The sequence below is a fragment of the Athene noctua genome, chromosome 16 (assembly GCF_965140245.1).
Source record: "Athene noctua chromosome 16, bAthNoc1.hap1.1, whole genome shotgun sequence".
Classification (NCBI taxonomy): Eukaryota; Metazoa; Chordata; class Aves; order Strigiformes; family Strigidae; genus Athene; species Athene noctua.
This window is the reverse complement of record NC_134052.1, coordinates 3,108,342-3,129,117: the sequence shown is the minus strand read 5'-3', so window position 1 is coordinate 3,129,117 and position 20,776 is coordinate 3,108,342. Positions and strand designations below refer to the sequence as shown.

At 54.1% G+C, this 20,776-nt stretch overlaps 1 protein-coding gene across 2 annotated transcripts; it reads right to left on the bottom strand.

The window, feature by feature from the left end:
- Positions 1 to 396: 396 nt before the first annotated feature.
- On the bottom strand, positions 397 to 12,300 carry GSS (glutathione synthetase). Of its 2 annotated transcripts, none has more exons than XM_074920313.1 (13): positions 12,216 to 12,300; positions 11,200 to 11,336; positions 9,755 to 9,900; positions 8,258 to 8,333; positions 7,579 to 7,718; positions 7,307 to 7,423; positions 6,772 to 6,852; positions 5,494 to 5,571; positions 4,119 to 4,185; positions 3,299 to 3,493; positions 3,022 to 3,103; positions 2,530 to 2,719; positions 397 to 1,810 (listed from the first exon to the last, which is right to left on the bottom strand). In XM_074920313.1, the coding sequence occupies exons 2-13, from the start codon at positions 11,326 to 11,328 to the stop codon at positions 1,687 to 1,689; spliced, it is 1,425 nt and encodes a 474-aa protein (XP_074776414.1). In that variant the 5' UTR covers positions 11,329 to 11,336; positions 12,216 to 12,300; the 3' UTR covers positions 397 to 1,686. The 2 variants fall into 2 exon arrangements, with proteins under 2 accessions (XP_074776414.1, XP_074776415.1); XM_074920314.1 differs by lacking the exon at positions 12,216 to 12,300 and adding an exon at positions 11,659 to 11,682.
- Positions 12,301 to 20,776: the final 8,476 nt, after the last annotated feature.

Sequence of the window (20,776 nt, the reverse complement as noted above, 5' to 3'; positions counted from 1 at the left end):
GAGAGGGCAGCAGCTCCAGGGCCAGGCTGGGGCCTGTGCCTCAGTTTCTCCCTGATCTCCAGCCAGCATCGGTCCACAGAGGCTCAGGGAAAGCATCATAAACCCCCTTGTCTGGTCCGTGTCACCTCCCAGGCTGTGTTCCAGTGCTCTCCTGCTCCTCCAGCACAGGCCGAGTCACAGCTCTACACTGCACGTGCTGCCTTCCTCCCTTGCTGTGCTGGGGCTGCAGGGCCAGGACACATCAGCGTGGAGCTGTGCAGCCTGGCAGCAAGGAGAGCAGAAAGTGGGGGGTTGGCTTCAGCCCCAGCTACCCTGCAGCCACCCCTGGCCAGGGAGGAGGCAAAAACGCCTCCCCTTCGTGTCTCGTCTCAGACAGAACTGGTGTAAGAACAGCAGTCAGATTGCACATATGTTTTAATCTCCAGCTGGGAGTACTCAACCCCCCAGCAAAACACAGGATCAGTCACACGTACAGAACTGAACTCCTCCCAGGGTGAAAGGCCGGGGTTGGAGCACAGCGCCGACAGCAAGGCACTCGGCACAGCTCCACGCTGCTGCTCATGGGAAGGGCAGAGCTGAAGCTGCCTGGGTGCTCCACCATGGCACTGCCAGAAAGATGCATCCTTTATGCTTCCCCTTGACCTGCTCAGCTGAGGAGGAAGAGGGGCTGGACCTTGGGAAGGAGACCCCACACTGCTCCCCATCCCCCACCGCTGCACTGTTCCACTGATTCATGAAACCTGGAGGGAGACACATCTCACCCTCCGCTGGGGCTGGTCCCACTCCACCTCTCCCCTTCCTCTGCCTCCTCACTACAAAACCCCAGTTCCAGCCCCTGCCCCAAGGCCCAGCACTGAAGTCAGGGCTCCCCGACACCACTCTAGGGCTGCATGTGCCACAGGAGAGGCTCAGTGCAGGACTGAGGTGCACTGGCACAGGCCCTGGGGGATTGGGGGGGTTTCTCCACACGCTGGCTATGATACAAGGCTGCAGGGGGGTGTGTGGGAGCAAGTGCAGCCCCCCCAGTCTGTGCTGCTGCCTGCCCTGTGCAGCACAGGCACTGCCAGGGATGGGTACCCAGGCCCACAAAGCAGGAGTTGGGCAAAGCAAAAGCAAGCGTCGCCCCTCAGCAAATTCCACCAGGGCAGCTGTCCCCTGTGCAGGAACCCCAAGGACCCTCAGGGCAGCAGCAGCAGCTGAAGGAGGGCAGGAAGGGCCAGGGGCAGGTGGACCTGGGTTCCCCTCTTTAACCTGGAGGCACTGAGGTACTGGGCTACAAAATCCACAGCAGAGAGTGGTACTTGCACATCCACCTTTCTCTTCCCATTCCCCGGGCTTTGGGTTACCCCATCTCCAGAAATAACGCAGCATCAAGGAGCACAAAACGGGGAACAGTGTGAGTGCCTGTGGTGGCACATTCCCCCTTCAGCTTTGCTGTACGTGCCCCTGCCTGCCAGCTGGAGCCCAGGGAACACCCAGAGCACTGGGGTGCCACGAGCAGGCAGAGCGAGGGGGTCCCTCCTTCCTGCAGAGGGGAAGCTGGGGCTGGCACGCAGGACATTGAAGCAGTTGTGTCCACACAGTCTCTCCTCAGCCCCCAACACATCAGACCTTGGTAAGCACACCCTGGGGTAGAGCAGCTCCTGAGGCAGCAGAGCAGGGCGGGTGGGAAGGGGCATCGCCTCCTCACACCAAGTACGGAGTGTCCAGCACCGCCACCCCCGCCGCCACCCCGCCGTCCGCGTGCTCCACTGCCTTCGTCCGCAGGAGGTGGCCAGCGGCCCTGTTCATCACCATCTCCTTGCCCTGTCTGCAAAGAAAGGGCAACTGAGCACCGGCGGAGCATAAAGCTCATGGCATTTCATCTTGGACAACGCGATTCACGTTCCCTGCTGCAGCGCAGGGCAGGTAACCGACACGTAAAAGCCCCAAGGCCTCTGCAGACAACAGAGCTGTGCCTGGGAGCAACAGTGCCCTCCCTCAGCTGGGCTGTTCTGGTCCGATGTCAAGCTCTGAACACTGCCAGAGTACATTTGTTTCTAAAATTGTACAAGAAGGACTTTAATTTATAAGCTATGGAAATATTTCTATGGGCCTATGAGGGTTTCAAACAAAAGCAGCAGCTATTCAGGGTTGAACATGACCCCACTAAGGCTTCAGACATTTCTGAGACGGCCAGGGCTTCAGAAAACCACGTGGCTGCATCCAGAACCTGAGAAGTGCTCCCAGAAATCAGGGGTGAGACACACCAGTTCCATGTGGCCGTTACACCAGTATCTGCCAGCACCAGCTCTGAGGTTTTTCAAGTTCTTTGGCAGCAGGTATGGAGCAGCAGCCCAGCATCTGAACACGGTGCTCAGAGCACTGCTGACAGGCAGAGACTGAAGGGTCACATCTGTCCCCTGTACCTCCACCTCCCCAGAGACATCCGCTTGCTGCCGGGCTGAGCCAGCACAGAGAAGAAAATGCTCCCAACTCAAGTGCCCGCTGGAGCAGGTAACCACCCCCCAGCACAAGTACATTTCTCACCTGACGTAGACACCGAAAATACCGAGCTCCGAGATGCACTCGGATGCTTGTAGGGGACTGTGAGCCCTCAGCAAGTAATTCAGTGCTGGCTGTGGTTTGATCTTATCCATCAAGATGTAGGAGGTTCTCTCAGGGCTGTCTCTGATCTTCTCCAGAACCTGCCTGAGCTCTTCACCATAGAGGTTGTTCCCTGACAACAAAGCCACAAGTCAAGCACCTCCCAGCACAGCAGAAGCCCTTGGCCCCAGCTATGCAGCCCCGGCAGCTCAAGCAGCCCCAGCCTCTGCCTCCCCGTGTGCTGCCTGGGCTGCCCAGAGCTCCTCCAGGAACAGCACTACCTTACTGCCACGGCTAGTCCCTGGGGCTACAAGGAGCTACACGCCACCCACCTTTTATCCCTCAGCACAGACGAGGAGCTATCAGAGCTACTGCCCCTCCTGGATACAGCACAAACTGCAGTGAAAACCCACAGGGAGCCCATCCAGCTCCTACCTCCACCTTCTCGCTGCGGCTTCAGCACAAACCGGTCGGGGTCAGCGATAGCCATAGCAGCTATCTTGTCACCCTCTTCGCCCTGGTAGGAAAGGATGGAAACAGCAAAACATCAGGGAAGAGCAGCAGCTCCTCAACAGACCCCTCTGAGCAGGATCAACAGGGTCTCCCAGGGACCACAACAAAGGCCTCTCATCACCTAAACCAAAGAGAAACATAACGCAGGCCAAGCACACACCTGCATGTTCACTCCTGCTCCAGCCCTGCTCACACTCACCACGTCCAGGGAATAGAGTCCAGCAAATGTTGCTCTTATTCGAGTGACAGCCTCAGCACGGCCAGGCAGTAACCTCTCCAGCGTCCCTGGCCGGCTCAGCTCCTGCTGGACCTTCTTGGTGCCTGCAAGCTGGGTAGCAATGTCAGGGCACTTCACTGCCCTTGACCTCTCCAGCAACAACCGTGCCTCCCAGTTCTGAGACAGAAAGAGATCAACCATTCCATCAGCAAGGAAAAAACCAACTTTTCTCCACTCTGTTCATACGATTTGCCTCCTCCCTCCCTGCCTGGCCAGGACGAGGGTTGGGAACAGCACTCTGAGACAAGCATACACGGATTTCCCACCACCTCTGGAAACAGCACAGCCAGGTTACTCCACTGCCTTTGCTTGCACCGCCTCCCCAGCTTGTCCAGTGCTGCCACCTCCAGACAACAGCAAGATCCTGTCTGTATTATTATTACCTGCAGCCTAATAGTCCTAGTGGAGGACAGACTGTGATCTGTAGATCAAGCCTAAACCCTTCAAACAGGTGCTAATACCTGTGTTAACTCACACTGTACAGAAGCAATTCAGTGCTGCGTTAAGAAGTCACCACAGTGGTTACTGGAAAAGAAAGCCACTTACATTTCTGACTGCACAAGTGCTAGGGACATCCACATGCACTGCAGAGTCACAGCTTCCCAGTGCTACCAGCCATGCCATGCACAGAACTAACCCCACCCAGGACAGGACTAACCCCCCTGGGATCAGGGGGCGTTTCAAACTGGCTGGGTAAGGCTGCAGTGTGGGCAGCTTCTGGGAGCAGAGTGTCAGTACTGACCTGCTGGTCGTAGTTCTTTGGCACGTAGCCCTCTCTGTAGTACACCACTGCTACTTCCTGGCCGTCCCTGGAACAGAAACCAGAGGCATTTACAGAAGCAGCTCAGTCCCTGCCTGCCTCTGCCCAAACTCCCCAGCACTAAGGGGGCTGGCACTGAGGTCAGGCAAGCAACGTGTTGCAGCATTTGCCCCCTCTCCTTGGCCTCCTGGGCTGTTCTGCTCCTGGCCAGCTCTGCCAGGGAAAGAAGAGGACTGCAAGCCCTGGCTCTGCTCCACGGAGCCCCAGCTGGCTTCCCCTGCCCTGAGACACAGAGAGCTGACATCTGGCCACTGCCCTGACTAACCAAAGTCTCAATAATTCAGGCACCCAGCTCAGCAGGGAGGTAAGACTTTAACTTTTTAACAGCTTTTGCCCCTGGGAGCCAGGCCTGGGAGGTTCTAGAAGCTGGGAGGGAACAGGGTCCTTCTCTGGTGACAATTCAAGGCAGGACATCAATCACCTGCCCAGGCACCAGCACACCCCCAGCACTGCACCCCCGAGCTCTGGCCACACAATCTGTGCGTGTGGACAGGAAAAGCAGCACAGAAACTGCTGGCAGCCGGGCAGTGTAACTGTAAAGGCATTCACCAGTAATGGGAGGGGATGCTCTGGAGGAAGTACAGTGGATACACTTTCCCCTTAAATGTCTGGCAATGACAAATGTATTTGTTAATTCAACACAGCAGAGGCACCAAAGGTCAAACCGTGGAAAAATTAGCCTAACTACGGAAAAAACATTGTCATGAAATCATGTCTTCCTTTAGGTTGCACAGCTCCAAGCACATTACCCTGGAAATAGGACAAATGTCACACTTGGGACCAACTGGCAGCACTTGGGAGTCTGCGACCCGCACGCCCTGACCTCAACAGGGAGTGGGCAAGATGCTGAGTGCACCCAAACCCAAGAGATACCACACAGACATGTAATACATCCTCCTCTAGCACCAATAACCCAGCCCAACTCCTGCTGGCAGAGCATCATGTGAATGGTAAGCAGTAAATATCTTTGTGGAAGCCTCTGAAACAGCCAGGAATTTTCATAGCAAATGTATGTGGAGGAAGTAAAGATCCTGTAAAGCTCCAAAGGCTGCAGCTTGAAGGAGGGAAATATGTTTCCAGCTGTAAGGGACTGATGTGTGCATGCCAGATCTCACCACTGTGAAAACAAAATCACTTCAGCTCTAAGGGGAAGCAGCAGTATGGAGTACAGAACTGCTTTACTCAGAAAGACACTATTTACACTCAAAACATACCACCAGCTTTGGTTGCAAATTCCAATTTGCAGCCCTGTGTGCCCAACACACGACCAGGAACGCGCACCTTGGCTCATACTCACATATACAGCGTCTTGGCATCATCCAGAGATCCCTTTTCAAACACATCTCGGAATCGCCTCCTGATGACCCGAATATTCCTGTGAAGAGAGGAACAGGAGAGTCACCAGACTGGGAAGGTAGAGCTAGAAATCACAGATGGAACCAGAGGCTGCAGAAAGGAGGGTCTGTAGGTTCCTTCACAAATAACCTCAGGCTTTGTACTATGGAGCAAGAGGCATCCTACAGGCTGAGTCAGTCCCTGTTTTCAGCACCTGATCTATTCTCCAGCCCAAACACTGCAGGAAGCAGAACATGTGCCCAAACACCCTGGATTTTTCCATACTTAGCTTTCATCTGCTGAAGTGTTTCTAAGAGAAGTCAGTATTTTGGTTTTTTTTTAATCCTATACACCAGATTCATTCACTGTTGGCTTCAAAGCCACAAGCTGCGGATGAACACTTCCTGCATGTTTTATCTCCTTCACGCTTTGCAGTCCTTCCTCCACACAGCGGCAGTGTGGACTTGCTGATCTGGAGACACAGCAAGATGCAGCTCCCACAGCTCCAGCTCAGGCTCAGGGCTAGACCTTGTCAAAACCCTTCCTTCTTCCAAGGTCTTTACCCCACTGCTGCGTTGCTTACTTTGCTCAGATCTTTCACAATGGGTTTGAAGCTTCATTATTAAGCTTTTATGAAATGCCCTGTGTCCCATCCCAAGCAGGACGCTCATTAACCCCACCCTGCCACTTATTGACTCGTTTAAGAGACTTGGCTCACAGAAGAGCTATCACTGGTGTAGCTCTGAGGACTATACAGACACAAAATCAGCAAGGAATCAGCCCTGGAGACCAGGGGCTTTGATGGCTATTGGTATTTCCACAAAACAGCTAGTGAGAGGCTTGGGAGGTTGGTGAGACGATGCAGGTGGGTGCTGAGGCTAGGCAGGAGGCCACCAAAGGAACAGCTGCATAACAGATCATAGAGAAGTCCAAGATAAAGGCTGCCCTGTTACATACCACAATGTGCCCTCGCACAGTCCCAGAAACTATAAAGTGTTTTGACTTTATCCTTGAGTAGGTGACAAAGTATAAAGCAAACGGGTTCTGCACACCTCCATCTTTCCCCAGCCTGCTACTTGCTCCCCTCCCACCACCACGCCGTGCCTGCTGGAGAGCCTGGAGACACCCCACAAGCTGCCTTGAGGGAACCACCACGATCTGCCAGCAGTTTACTCTGCCTCACTTCTCCAAAACTGTACCATCTCCTTCCTTTCCCGGCCCAGAAGAATCCAACCTTTACCTGTTCCAAAGCTCATTTTCTACACATCGCTGATCAAAAATGTTCCTCTGGACTTCCTCCACCAGAAACATCACCACAGCACTGGAAGAGATACCAAGGACATCATTAAAGCCTGAAGCACTCCACATGCACCCAGAACCACTGCTTTTTGAACTCTGTGGTTCAGACTTCCTGCACTGCTCCCGCTTGTTCTCTCCAGTGTTTCTAAGGATCAGCATGCAAATGGAGAGCAGTACTGATCCTGAGTAATTACTGAACCAGTGCAAGGCATAACCACAAGGGCAGGAGGAAAAGCCCTGTACAGGGCTGCTGAAGCACACCACTCCTCCAGGGTCCCTCTGCACCTCTCTGCCTTTGTGACACAGCAGGCCTGCATGCTAAGACAACCACACCACTCTTCTCAGGGTGCCACAGGCTTTGAGAGTAGCTTGACTAGCAAATAGTCATTTTTCAGAAAGTGCAGTTTCAAAGCCAAACACGTGCATCCCCAGGGGAGGCAAGATAACCCAGCCTCCAGCACCTCCTCTCTCCTTACCTTTGAGAGCCGTAGAGCTCCCAGGCTTTCGCAATACCCAAGGCAAGGCCTTTCGATGGGTTGTTGGGCAGCAGGTGCGACGCCTCCTTAGACTTTCCCAGCACTTTCAACACCTGCCTGTGGGGAAAAAAAAACAAACCAAAAAAAGCTGTAAACGCCACGACAGCCCCCGACAAGACCTATGGAGCAGGAGCTGGGAGAGCACACAGACACGGAACGCAGCAGAGCGTGCAGTACAGCTGCTGCAGCGCAGGCCAGAGACGGTCCCTTACCCATGGACAGCCGCAGTGCGGGAGGTGAGGCCTCCAAAGCTGGCAGCAATGGTGTTTATTTCTATCTGCTTCAGAGCCGGTGTCCCATCTACCCCACAGTCAAACATGTAATCAGAGCGGTTTATGCCTAAAAACACAGACTGAAACAGAGGGGAGGTGAAATGGGTTCTCCTGCCTCCTTTAACAAATCCCTTTGATGATCTAGTTTCAAAATCCTCCTAGGGCAGATCCAGTCACCTCCATTTTGATAAAAACCTCTGCAAGACATGCCTGTGGGTGCTTTGGCCCTTGCTCAGGGCCCACAGCTCTCCTCAGTACTCCAGAGGAGTTAACAACACTCAGGAGAGTAACGGAGCCTCTGCAGTGACAGCCTGTCGGACACAGGTCCTGACATGGCACACGTCCTCACGCTCTCCCATTGCTCCCAGAGGACAAGGACAAACCATATTAAATCCTCCCAGTCAAGGCCACCAGCACTAAGCAAAGGGCATGACTGTCAAACAGGGCAAGGTCCTCAGCTCACAGGCTGTAACAGAGACATTGCAGTGTTGGGAGCGACCAGTCTGACTATGGGACAGTTCAAAGCCCACGGCAGCAAGCTCACAGACAGAGGCCAGGCAACTCCCCCACCATGCAAAGGGGCACAGCAGTCAAGAGCTGGGGTCTCCTGCCAAGGTACCTGAGCCAAGCCTTCCTCCAAAACTTGCATGTGGATTCTGAAGAGCTGAGCTGTGAAGTCGTCTACCTTGATGGTGCTAGAGAGAAAGACAGACTGGATCAGACCCCTTACACTGTCATACAGGAACAAGAAAATTAATTCCTCTCCAGAATTAATAATTAATTCTCAGCACAAATAGCAAGGGCTGTGGCTAGACCTACAGCACTGTCAAGCATCTCACCATGAACGCACTCTTCATCAAGGGCCACAGCGCATAACCATAACGTAAATCCAGTTTGCTCAGCACAGCCACTCTAGGAAAAGCACTGCTGCACACAGGTGACTTTCATTTGCAGGGCAGAGAGACAGCACAAGCAAAAGCAACAAAACGCAGCAGAATTCTGCAGATACAGGAAAGAAATCAGAAGCCTCTCTGTGCATGCACACACAGTTCACAGAAGCAGCTTCACAACCTTCATCAAATTCCTCCTGTTCTGTTCAGCTCCAAATCCCACACGCTGCAGTGCAAGTGCTTCAGTGGCCCTGCTAGAGTAGGCCTGGCTTTACTGCAGGGTCCCAAATCCCCCAGTTAATTGTGAGCAGCACCTCCACGGAGCTGCCTGGAAATACTGGGCAGGAGGAGGCACAGGGCAGGCATCTGAGTGCACACAAGCCCCAGGCACTACATTCCACAACCACAGGTATAAACATGACCCCACAAGCTCCGGTTGCAGCCAGCTCTGGAACAAACGAAAGCATTAAACCAGCTCTGAGGGGCCAGGCTTTAGCAAAACAAAAAGAACAGTGAAAAACAGCCTCCTTTGCTCTGTCCCAGTGCCAGGGCACCAGCAGCACTTGCGCAGACAGGCTGCACAGAATGGGCAGCAGGAAGAGAAAAGAGTTTTGTGGAAGCATCAGCCCCACAGCCAGGGATGGTTGCTCCAGCCACAGATAAACCCAGGAGAGTTCACGAGTCAGAGCTGACCAGTCCTCCAGAGCTTGCAGGTCACCTCCCTGGTGTGGTGGGAAAGCAGGGACACGGACAGAGTGACTGCTCAGAGGTAGAGGTGGGGCAAGGAACAAACACCTTCTCTTCATAACTGCGGGCAGGCAGCAGAGCTGGTGGTTATTGGATAGTCACAGGCAGATGCAAAACAAGACTAAAAGAGACTACTAAATCCAGGGCTCAAAGAAGACTCTAGCAATTTGAATTTAAGGCCCAAGCTCACAAGTAAGAATTCACAAGATTGAAACACTGGCAAAACTGAAGATCACTGCAGGGAGTTAACTCTTGGCCAGATGTCTCATCTTTTGAGGCTCAAGCAGACCCCAAAACACAGACATGATGGAAATTAATCTTAGGAGAAATAATGCAGCAAAGGAGATAATGTCTGCAGAGGACAGGAGCACCCACCTCATCTTGAAGAACATGAATGGAAGGGAGGTAGGAATGCCTGAAATGTGGTAAATGCTTTGCATTTAAAATATTCATTAAAATGCAAGGTGCAAGAAAGTTACCTGGCCAGAGTATCCTCCAGAAATTCTTTGTTTTGACTAATAGCATCCACCAGCAGGTTAAAATCTTGCTGAACAGCGTACGCTTGTTCAAACAGGGCACTTGGTACTGCAGATGGGAGCAGCGTGAAGGGAGCATAATTCACCACCTGCAAACAAGGATGCAGCAGCAGAGCAGTCAGGTCTGGGCAGTTTATGTGGGGCTAAAGAGGTGCTGCCTCTTCTTGTTTGAAGGCTGAAGCCACCCCCAGCCCTCCTCAGTGCACCCTGGACAGACAGATGGCCTCAGCCCTGCTGACCACTGACTTTTGAGGGCTTTGCTTTACAAGCCACCCACGGGACTCTGCGGAGGCAGGAGCAGCTGCAGCAGAGCTCAAGCTGGGCCGAGCGCTTCCCTCGCTCTGTTTCCATCTAAACTGGAGAGCACTGTCTCCAAAACACCTGTTTCAGCAAAAAGGTGAGTTTGACAATCCTGGGTTTTGGCCATCCTTTGATCCCTGCCTACTGAGGCCCAGGGGTGAGTCTGGACCCCTGGCTCACCTCACAGCTCAGGCACAGGGCCACCCTCAAAGACAAAACATTACACAAGAGAAAGGTTCCCAATTCACCTTGATTTTGACATGAGAAAAGGGTCAGCAGCAGTGTGTTTGGCCTCTCCTCCCAGGCTCCCTCCTCCTCTCACCCTTCAAGGTTCCCTCAGAGCCTTGATCTGACCATGGGGTTGACATCAAGGAGCAGCCCCTGTGGTGGTGCTGATGAGGAAACAAGAGACCTCCCTCCTCCTACCTCTGTCAGCTCCCAGCACAGTTGCCTGCTTGTCCCCAGACTCCTTAGGGACCCATTCCCAATAGTGTCCCATCCATCTTGCACATGGGTACTTCCTCCTCCGAGACCCCTCACAGCATCCCCTTCCAACATGCTCAGCCCTCCAACAGCACCCCCACCCCTGCCAGAGATTCACCAGGGGCAATCCCACACATCAGCTACCCCCGTCCTCGTCACCTCGTCCCAGGTATGGGGCAAAGGCTGACTTGTAGCTGGGAGCATGCCAAGACCAGAGGCCCGTCTGAGAGACACTCCCCTGGTTCAAATGATCATACAGGTGGTGGGAGGCTGGGAGAGGGATGAACTCCCACCACCAACCACACAGGGCTCCTGGCAATCTCCCAAACCTTTCCAGATCTATCCCGTTCCTTGGAAAAGGGGAGCTGTATGGCAGGGCTACCTCCTGGGAAGCTGCACTCAGCAGGACAGGGTGCGAGTTACAGCCCTCCAGGCTGGTCGTGCTTCGGCCAGGCAGCTGGGTGTTCTCTGCAAAGCAACGCACGCTGACGAGGGCTCGGCAACCGCGGGGATGTCAGCCGGCTCCTCCCCGTGCTCCTCTCGCTTTGCTGACTCACACCCTGGCCGGGACCGAACACGTCCCGTGACTCCGCGCTGGCACTCACATCCGAGGCGTTGGGCTCGCCCTCGGTCCGCATCAACACGCCTTCCAGGAGCGCCGCGTCCACGGCCACCGACGCGGCCTCCCGGATGGCCGGCCTGTCGCGCAGGACGTCTTCCCACGGCGCAGCCATGGCCAGCGCTGAGGAGGCAGAGCAGAAGTCACCCACCCGGCCCCCGGAGCCTCCCCCTCTCCGCAGCGGGCTGCCGGGCCTCGCCCCTCAGCGGGCGGCGGGCAGCCCGGCTGGGACACACGGAGCCCAGCACCGCCCCGCTCAGACCCCGCGCAGCGTGGAGGCGCCTCCACACCCGCAGCCGAGCCGCTGGCCTGTCGGGGCCGGGCCGAGCCGTGCCCCAGGAGCCGGCACGCCGGGCGGCCACGGCCCCAGGCTGCGGCTCGCCTCAGGAAGGCCCGTACGGCACCCGCCCCTCGCCTGGCCCGGAGCCGCCCCGCCGCCCCTCACCTGCTCCCCGCCGCTCCAGCACGCCCCGCCCCACCACCAGGCGATTGGATAGACCTTCCCACCCTCGCCCCGCCCCAGAGATGGATTGGCAGTGCAAGCGACCTATCAGCGCGGGGAGGCAACACCACCGCGTACGGGCGCCGCTCCTGGAGGGCGGGGCTGTGGGATGGGTCGATCTGCGCATGCGTGTCTGCAGCGGGGGGCACGCGCGCCGTAGCCCAGCGCGGGGTGCGTCGGAGGGGGGAGGCGTGACGTCACGACGTGACGTCAGGAGGGGCCCGGGGAGGTGACAGCGGGGGGCGCCGGCCCCGCGGCGGGGTCAGGCCGGTGCCACCCCCCCCCTGCGCCCAGGGGCGGTGCCACCCGGTGCTCACCGGCGGGGGGGCTCAGAGCCCCCCGAGCCACCGTCACCCCGCGAGGAAGGATCGGGGCTCCACCGATTCCTCCGCCGCTGCTCGGCTCCGGGCGCTGCTGCCCGTTGGTGCAGGGGGGGACCCCCGCGGGCCCCCGCGCCCAGCTCAAGCCGCACATTGTGGGGTCGCTCTAAGAAACCTGACCTGGGAGAAAGCTGCCGTGTTTCGTGTTTCGTAAAACCAGGCATCTGCAGTCACAAGACCTCAGCCGGCGAGCTGGGAGGTTCCACTTTGTGTCGTCCCTCGGCGGCGGGGCGGCGGGGCGCATGGCGGTTTGCACGTCGGCTTGTTGGCGCTTTCTCTGGCACTGGAGCTGTGTCATACGTCGCCTTCGCGGGAGCTGAAGTTGGCCCTTTGCGGGCTGTGGCGGACAGAGGAACCATGGGAAGTTAAAGCGCCTGGGCTGAACTGATACTTGAACAACTCCACCTTTCCTTAGCTCGGAATGCCGAGAGCCTGGGTGCGGCTGGGCACGTGAGGCTGCCACCATGGTCCCCCCGGAGAGCCCCAGCCTCTGAAGGGGCCACCACAGTTGGTGACTGCCCCTCCAGGGAGCCCATGGTGCTCGGGCCCAACCTTGGGGTGACCACCAGCATCCTTGCAGATGCACAAAAGGGAGATCTTGCAGACCTCTGCCTTTCCCACAGGAGGGAGAGCCTCCTCTGGAGGAGAGCCAAGGAGACACCCCAGCTCCATTTGATGCTATCCAATTCATTTGAAATGATCCCATCTTGGAGGGACCCATCAAGCCTGAAAGGCAGTCCTGAGGAGCTGGGCAGGCCAGCTCACCCCTGCTCTGCCTTTCCTTTCCTAGAGTATCTTGGTGTTTTCACCATGGAGAACTTGTAACCTGGACCTTGGTTTATTGTACACTGCAAACCACCCCCAGAGTACCCACATCATTTCTGAGGCTGCTGTGAGCCAAAACCAATGGAAAACACCTTCATGTTAACTCATTAGTACCTTCTCTTGTACTGGAGCTGCCTCATCTGTTGCCTTTGCGGGAGCTGAAATTTGCCCTTTGCAGGCAGGGGAAGACAGAACTGCAAGCCTGGCTTTGGAAATTAAAGAACCTGAACTGAACCAATGTTGGAAACTTCTTCATGTTTTCCGTTTCTTAAACATCTTCATTGCCCACATCCCTTTGCTGCACTGCACCAACAGGACCTGGAAAAGGGGGTGGCTGGGGTTACCTCAGTTTAGCCCAGCCCATTGGCAGCCCCACTTCAGATGTCCCCCCCTTGTTCCCAGAGAGGCTGTTGAGCGCACCCGGGTGTCTCCCGGGAATGTCCCCAGCCATGTGCTGTGCCACGGTAGGGAGGCACTCCCGAGTCCCTGACAGTCTCCGGGACGCCCTGCGGCGTAATGCAAGCTGATATTTTTCTCCCACTTTAGATGCGTATTTACACTCACTTTGTCTCAGTTCATCAGGAGATAGGGTTGCTCTCTGCTCTCGTTTTGGACAGATCCAAGGCTGGGGGCTGTTCTGTGCCTCTTCAGTTGAGTACATCTGGCAAATCTCAGATTTCAGAACAGTTTTCGTGTACTTGCAGGACATTAATTTCCCAGCAATAGGGCTCGAAATGGTGGTGTGGCAAATCAAGAGGGTTCTTTCTTCAGGAATGTGTCTGTATTAGGAACAGATAAAATTTGTTTATGCGTAAATAATCCAAACCAGGTCCTTCCTACTTTTTTTTGTTTAAATACACGAAGGAACTGTTAGTCCTACCTCGCTCTCCCCTTACAATAAGTGTAATAAATAAAACAACCCTAACACGTTTGCTAGTAAGGTACCATCAACACAACAGCATATGTAGAAAAAATATTTGCCATCACAAGGCAATCATTTGTGTGCCTGTTGGAGTAATACAATTACTTAAGCATTTTCACAGTGTGTTGATGATGTAACTGTGAGGCTCCAACAAAAGCAGTGGGGCTGGACTTGGTTTGTGACCTGCGTTATGAATGTTTGAAATTGTCAATTGCTGGTGAAGAGAGGGTTGTGTGACGTTTGTGTGTAGCCAGCAGAATAACAGCTGAACACCAGCCTCAGATCTGCATCTTTATTTGGAATTAATTTTTTGCTAATGCAGCTTTGGGAGTGGAACGAGTAAATCAACATACGATGTTTGGATCCTGTGATCACAAAACTGGGAAATTGTGAATTATTTCATTGACTCTAGTGAGTTGCCTGCAGATAGTAATTTTTCTGTCTGCTCTACCACTAGGGATAATCTCAGACATTTCCTCACACCAGGGAATGACAGAGGGAAGGGGCTGGTCTCTAACCCAACCTCCTGCTCACAGTGGGACCATCCGTAGCACAAGATCAGAGTAGCTGTGGCTTTACTTAGCCAAGCCTTGAAAACCTCCCAGGATGGTTTTCTCCTGTCTCCTTGGTGACCTGTCCCAGGGCTGTAAAATCTGTCACTGGACTGCCTGAGAGGAAGAGCAGATCCTTTCCTTGCTTGGCTACTGACTTGAAGACTTTTTGCAAGTGACTTTGTCCTTTGCCTGTTTCCCATCTACCCTAAAGCTACTGTTATCCAGCAGCAAAAACAGCACAAGTCTGGAACTGCACCAAGGCCAAGCCCTGCAGCAAGCCCTTCACCCTGGAGCCTGTCTGTGCAGGAGAGTCCCAGACCCATCTGACCTGCGGTGAGGCTGTGGGTGGATTAAGGCTGTATATATATACATACATACATATATATTAGCCTAGAGCATGGCAGCTGAGCAGGGTGCCAGGCTCAGACACACACGCAGTGCTCATACGTGCGCTGCTCATGCTCTCACGCACACCCACACCCTGGGGCAGCAAAGGGGAAGCCCCAGTCAGGGGCACCCCGCAGTGGGATGCGCTAAGCAGCGGGTGCAAAGGCAGCCTCTCACCCTGGGACATGCCTGCCCACAGTGGAGGGGTTTCTCCAGCAAGCACTGGGCAATGCTTGTTGTTACACCCGGTCGCCCTCCACAAACGGATCATCACGGGTGGCCAGGCCAAGCCGAGAGACAACTGACTCTTTATCCTGTTAGCAGCGCCAGGAGTTGTCCAGGTCATTGCAAGCCTTTTAGCTTTGCTTAGAGATCTATCTCTGAAATAAAGCTCTGTGACTGTAGGTCCATAGTGCACCCACCTTGTCTCTTTTCTGGACTTGGGAGTCAGTACTACTGCCTTTTTCCTCTCTGTCGTCCCTTTGATCAGTAAAGATGGATTCACACCTTAATACAGATCCAGGCTGTGAATTTGGAAGCTGGTGATCCAGTCTTGTCTTGCTGGAAGACTGCTCTGTGCCAGGAGGCTGCTTAGACCCCCCACGGGGCAAGGGCTGTTCGCCCACTGTTGATCAGGGGATGGAAGTGAGAAACAAAGTCCATGAGTTTCAGTGACTAAGCAGAAGGACAGTTAGCTCAAACAGAAGCATTTCTCCTCTCAGTCCTCAGTCCTGGCAAGGTCCTGAGTCCCCCCTTCTCTCTGTTTGTTCTGAGGAAGGGCATAAAAAGCTTGAATTTCTAAGCAAAAGATTGCAAAATATGGTCTGGTTTAATTGTAAAAAGTTGGAAAAGGTGCTTCCCTGTCCTTGGGAGTTCACAGAACGAATGCACCCTGCTCAGACTGGGAAAAGTCTTTTTATAGAGCTCTGACTTGCCTTTTCTTTCTCTTTTCCAAATTCAGTCTGGAGAATGAGATCTTTTCAAAGTAATCCAGTAACCGGGGGAGGATTTGTACATGCAGATAGCCCATAATCTCTGCTACAGCGTAAGAGAGCTGCAATGCAGCTCAGAGAAGGTTAAATGATAAAAAAATATGGCAGACATGGTAAGTATTTGGCATGTTACATGCAACAAAAGATGAACAACAGCAACTGGGACATTATCTTTATTTGCTAAAAATAGAGTCCCACAAAGTTTAAAGAAAATCACTTTATACTTGTAAACCTCTCCTCTGGCTGCTAAAGAGCCTTCAAAGATGGGCTTTGTGGCTTTGGGATGTCGCGGCCCCTTTCAAAGGCTGCTCAGGGCTCAGACAATTGAAACTCAATACAACATCAGCCACAATGGGGGGGAATAAATAGTTCTGACATGACCCTGCTTTTCTCCCTCAGCAGAGACTGACGTGTGAACAGGACCTTTGTGGCAGGTACGTCCCGCACACAGCCATGTCCCGCAGCTGGGATGCCCAGGGCACAGCCCGGGTCCCCCAGCAGTGCAGGGCAGAGGCAGCCCAGCACCGAGGGCACTGGCAGAGCCACCAGAAAGCAAGCTGATCGTTGCCCACAGTGCTGCTGAGTTATGCACGGGCATTTGATACACTGCAGCTGACGGGCGGGTTGCAGAGCTGGGTGCCTGGCTGCCCGTCCGCGCCTTCAAAGAATTGCTCATCAGCCGCACGTGGGCACACTCGCTTTCCCTGGTACCCTATAATGGAGGCACACCCCCCCCCCCTCAAACCCCAATTCTCCTTTGCTCTTCCAGCTGCAAAGAAACCAACTTAGCCAAGTCTGAGGTTTTGGCCAACTTTGTTGTATCAGTTGTATCTCAGAATATTTGTGCATTAATGCAGAAACTCATTTTTTGCAATGGAGTAGTACCAAAGCCATTAACATGACCCCTTGAGTGGAGGGGATGATGTGATGTTCGTCACCAGCCAAGTAAAGAGAGAACAATAGGGCTATTTTCATGGAAGAGAGTTCAAAGGGCTCCCTGGGGAGCCAAACCTCTTGCTGGGCCATCATGCGCAAGAAAAACAAGGCAGAGCTCGTGCACTCTGGCTTCTCTGTCATACAAATACCAGCTTCAGCCAGGGCATGAAAGAAATCTATTGTCTCTAAGGCCATATTTCGATGCGAAATGCTCTGGTAAGGCCAGCAATCTTAAACCCCCACATGTGTGCCTATTGTTTGAAGTGCAGAACAATTGAAGAGTGCTCTCATGGGCTAAAGATAGAAAGGCAGCTGGTGCTGTCCTTTTCCCTGTAACTGAGAATAAAACAATGCCCAAGTATTGTCTGCATTGCTGGAGCAATGACATTGGACTCTCTGCCAAGAGAGCATCTAAAAGATCAATGAAACCTGGGTTATTTATAAACGGGTAGTGTAATTTCTTCCCCAAAGTAATTTCACTTCCTTAGCTTTTCCAGCAGGCCTTTCTGTGCCATGAAGTGGCCATGGAGTGAGGTATAAATAACACCGAACCAGGCTGCGAGAGAGGCAGCAGGACCGGCTGGTGGAAAACGAAGCTGCCGTGCTGAACCTGCATTTGGCTGCTCCTTCACTTCCTCGAGCTGTGCCCAAGCTTCTGCAGCACCGAGGTGAGGACCAGCCACGGATGCTGATCCCCTTCTGCTGGCGGGGAGCAGGTCCCTGCAGGTGCAGCCCCAGCAGCCTCTGTGCTGGCCCTGCACGGACCCAGCAGCCAGTCCCCCAGGGCCAGAGTTCCCCCAACACCAGGACTTTCTTCCTGCAGGAGGTTTTAGGGAGGTTTGTTTCATGCACTGGCCAACAATGGGTAGTAGCACGGGCTGCTGTGCTGGGATGCTCAAGATAACCCTTGAGCCCAAATGCCATGGGACAGAGCCTTGCTTAGGGACAGGGAACATCTTGTAGGGGAAAGCTGCTGTCTGCGATAGGGAATCCCACCAGGGTATATCCCGACTATAGACTGGAAACATTCAACGGACATTGGACTTTCGATGAATTGAACATTTGTTGCAGTTTGGAGAAAGAAAAACTCATCTTGTCTCATGGGCCACAGTGAGGTAAGAAGGTCTCCTGTCGTGATGTGAGGACATTCAGGAATATTGCTCCCTCCTAGGTGACAGCCAGTCTTGAGAAAGGTCCAAGCCTACCAGATACCATGAAGAACTCCCACGTTTCTTGCCACTCCGACTTGAAAAATTGTCCCTTGTCATGAGATAGACTGAGCTCAATCTGTGAGACTTGGTGACCAAGTACAGTGGGGAGGACAAGCTGAGCAGTGTCTGAGCCCGCAGTGGGCAGAATGCTGGGTCCAGGAGAGCAGAGCCACGTCCTTCATCAGGCCAAGGAAACAGGTCCCAGCCCAGCGCTTATGTCTTCAACACCACCTTCGTCTAGTTTCCCATGGAGAGAAGGAGAAGGTGCATGAGGAGTGGAGAGAGGCGGGGGCTGTGATGGGATCGTCCCAGGGACCAATGCTCTATGAGCAGCTGTTTGTGTGTGTGCAGGACACCACCCAGCCTCCTGCTCCCAGATCTCAAAGCAGATGAAAACTGAGGCAACACCAGAACAGCGAGGGCACTGCCGGGGCAGCCCCTGCACACAGACTGGCAGAACCGCATCCTGGCTCTGGTTCTGATCAGTCTCTGTGCTTCCCTTGCAGCCTCCAAGGCAGCTCTTGATCATTATTTCCAATAGCAACTGTATGCCAGGGTCTGTCCTGGCAGGCCAGCTGCTATTAAGGTGCTGTTAAGTATTCAAATGAACAGGGCAAGATTCTCTTTTCTCTCATTGTTTTGAAGTGCATTGCCAAAACCTCAAGCATCTTCACTGAAGGCTCACACGTTCCTGTAATTTTTGTTCAGTACCACCTTCATTCCTAAACAGATGCTTTATGGTGGCAATCCCCAGAAGAAAACACCTCAAACATCAAAGCTGGTAAATTCAAGGTGAACAAACAATACCTCTCCAATTTTCCCAGTCTCCAGGTGATCTCATTGTCTCCATGCCCACATGTGACCTCTGGACACTAATTTCTCACATCCTGTCTCTTCCAGGTACTTTCTCAATCCCGATACCCTCATTTTGGAGACATCCTGCATGCAGTGTAAGCATGGTGCCCAGAGGGTCAGCCACCAGCATGCCCATGCTGCCCAAGCCTCATGCCACGGTGAGGTGTGTACCACTGCACCAAGGAGCTCACGGTACCAGCAGCTTTACGCATGTTAGTGAAGGGTTATAGAGCAGCACTTCACCCCCAGCCAAAGCACAGCCAGTTCAGGACAGCAGCATGCCTGGGCATCAGGACACATGTGCTGGGAAGTGCCCAGGGAGCAGTTAGATGAGGGAATCCAGTGCTCACCCCATCCCAAGCCCCACAGGAGCATCTGCCTTCTGGGGTCCCTGCAGCGGCCTCACTGCTGCACCCATCTCCTGTTGGTGTCGAGGGGTGCATGGAAGGCTGTGATGTGGCAGTGGTTGCTGTCTCTCTTGCCCTGGTGGAACAGGGCTGTGGGGATTTAGGGGTTTGCTTTGACATGGCCAGGCTGAGCCAGAGGGATGCTGTTGTACAGGCAGCGCTGGCCTGTCACCTCCGCCTGTCTCGCTGTGAGCAGACATTCTCGCTCGATGGAAATATGCCTGAAATAGCCCCTCTGCAGATTGTCTTTATCTAATCAGCTGCCTTCGCACTCCCCTCCAGTGCATTTCAGGGAGCTGATAGCGGTGATATGTTAAGTGTGGAAACCTCTAGCAAACTGCCCAACACACAGAGTAATTCTCCTTCCTGCCACTTATCAGAGCCTGCTAATGGGAAACATTCCTCCTGGGGGTCGGGGAGCAGCTGGGGGATTTCTCTGGAGAGGATGGCTGAGCCCCTGGCACCCTCCTGGCTCTCCAGGGCTGGGTAGGAGATGATCTCATCACAAAATGCTCATTGAAGGGGCAGCTCTGCAGTCTGGTGCTGGTGGTGTCCTGTCCCATGGGGACAGGCTTGTCCAGCCCTTGGGGACATGGCTGAGGAGCCCCATCCTCTTCCATTGTATCATGGGACACCAACATCAACCACAGAGCTATGGGGGGGAGAATGGGGGTCCCTCAATGGTCAGGGGAGATACTTCCACTGCTGAAGATGATTGTGCAGGGCCAGCGGGACATTTGGGCAGACTGTTCACTTTGGGCAATAGACACCTAAAGCAAACTCCCCTCTGCTCAGGCTAAAGCCATGGGCTCCTCATGGGGTGCCCATGGGGTTTTGTGGGAGGCGCACAGGAGCTCTCTGCAGCCACTGCCCCACTGAGGATGCCCCGTCACACCTGTCTGGGCAGGGCACAGCTCAGGCCTTGCCAGCAACATGAGGATGAGCTTCCTACCACCCTGAAAGCCACATCACAAATGCCAGCCTGAACCCAGCGGAAGTGCACTTCAGCAGCTGCTGGAGCGACCATTCCACATTTCCCCTTCTACAGATCTGCTCGGCCTTTGATAGACCCTGCTGGAACCTCTTCAAAGAGGGAGAGAAACTAGGGCGAACAGAAGGAACTGCAGAAGGAATCTCCGAAAATAAAATCGCTTTAAAGATAAGGCAAGGGAGGGGGTGAGGAGAGCACAGTGTGAGTACATGCCCTGAGAAGAATGTGTGAAGCTGGGCCAGCTGGTAGGTCTGGGCCGAGAGCTCGTCCCACTCCGGGGCACTCATGGCAAAGGTACTTGGCACCAGACCCACCAAAGGCCTCGGGTCCCTCCAGCGTGTGGGTGGAAACCTGACTCTGAGCCCAGGACAGAGAGGCAGAAGACCACCAGGGTAACCTCAGAGGGACCTGTGGTCCACCAGTGCCTGTGGCTCTTCAGGACACTGAAACTCTGCCACCTCAGCATGGCTGAGCACCTCTGTCATGCCATGGTCAAGAGGTATCTCAGGACTGGTGTCCCTCTGACGGTCTCCCCAGGGAAGTTGCAGACACAACTGCAGAGTCCAGCTCTGCACCAGCTGCCGCCAAATCCCAACGAGGG

Excerpts from the sequence above, each read along its gene's own strand:
- GSS (XM_074920313.1), bottom strand. The coding sequence starts at position 11,328 with ATGGCTGCGCCGTGGGAAGACGTCCTGCGCGACAGGCCGGCCATCCGG. Across the intron at positions 3,104-3,298 it reads GACTCTATTCCCTGGACGTG|GGCGAAGAGGGTGACAAGAT; the intron begins GTGAGTGTGAGC and ends CTTTCCTACCAG. Across the intron at positions 1,811-2,529 it reads ATTTTCGGTGTCTACGTCAG|ACAGGGCAAGGAGATGGTGA; the intron begins GTGAGAAATGTA and ends CTTTCTTTGCAG.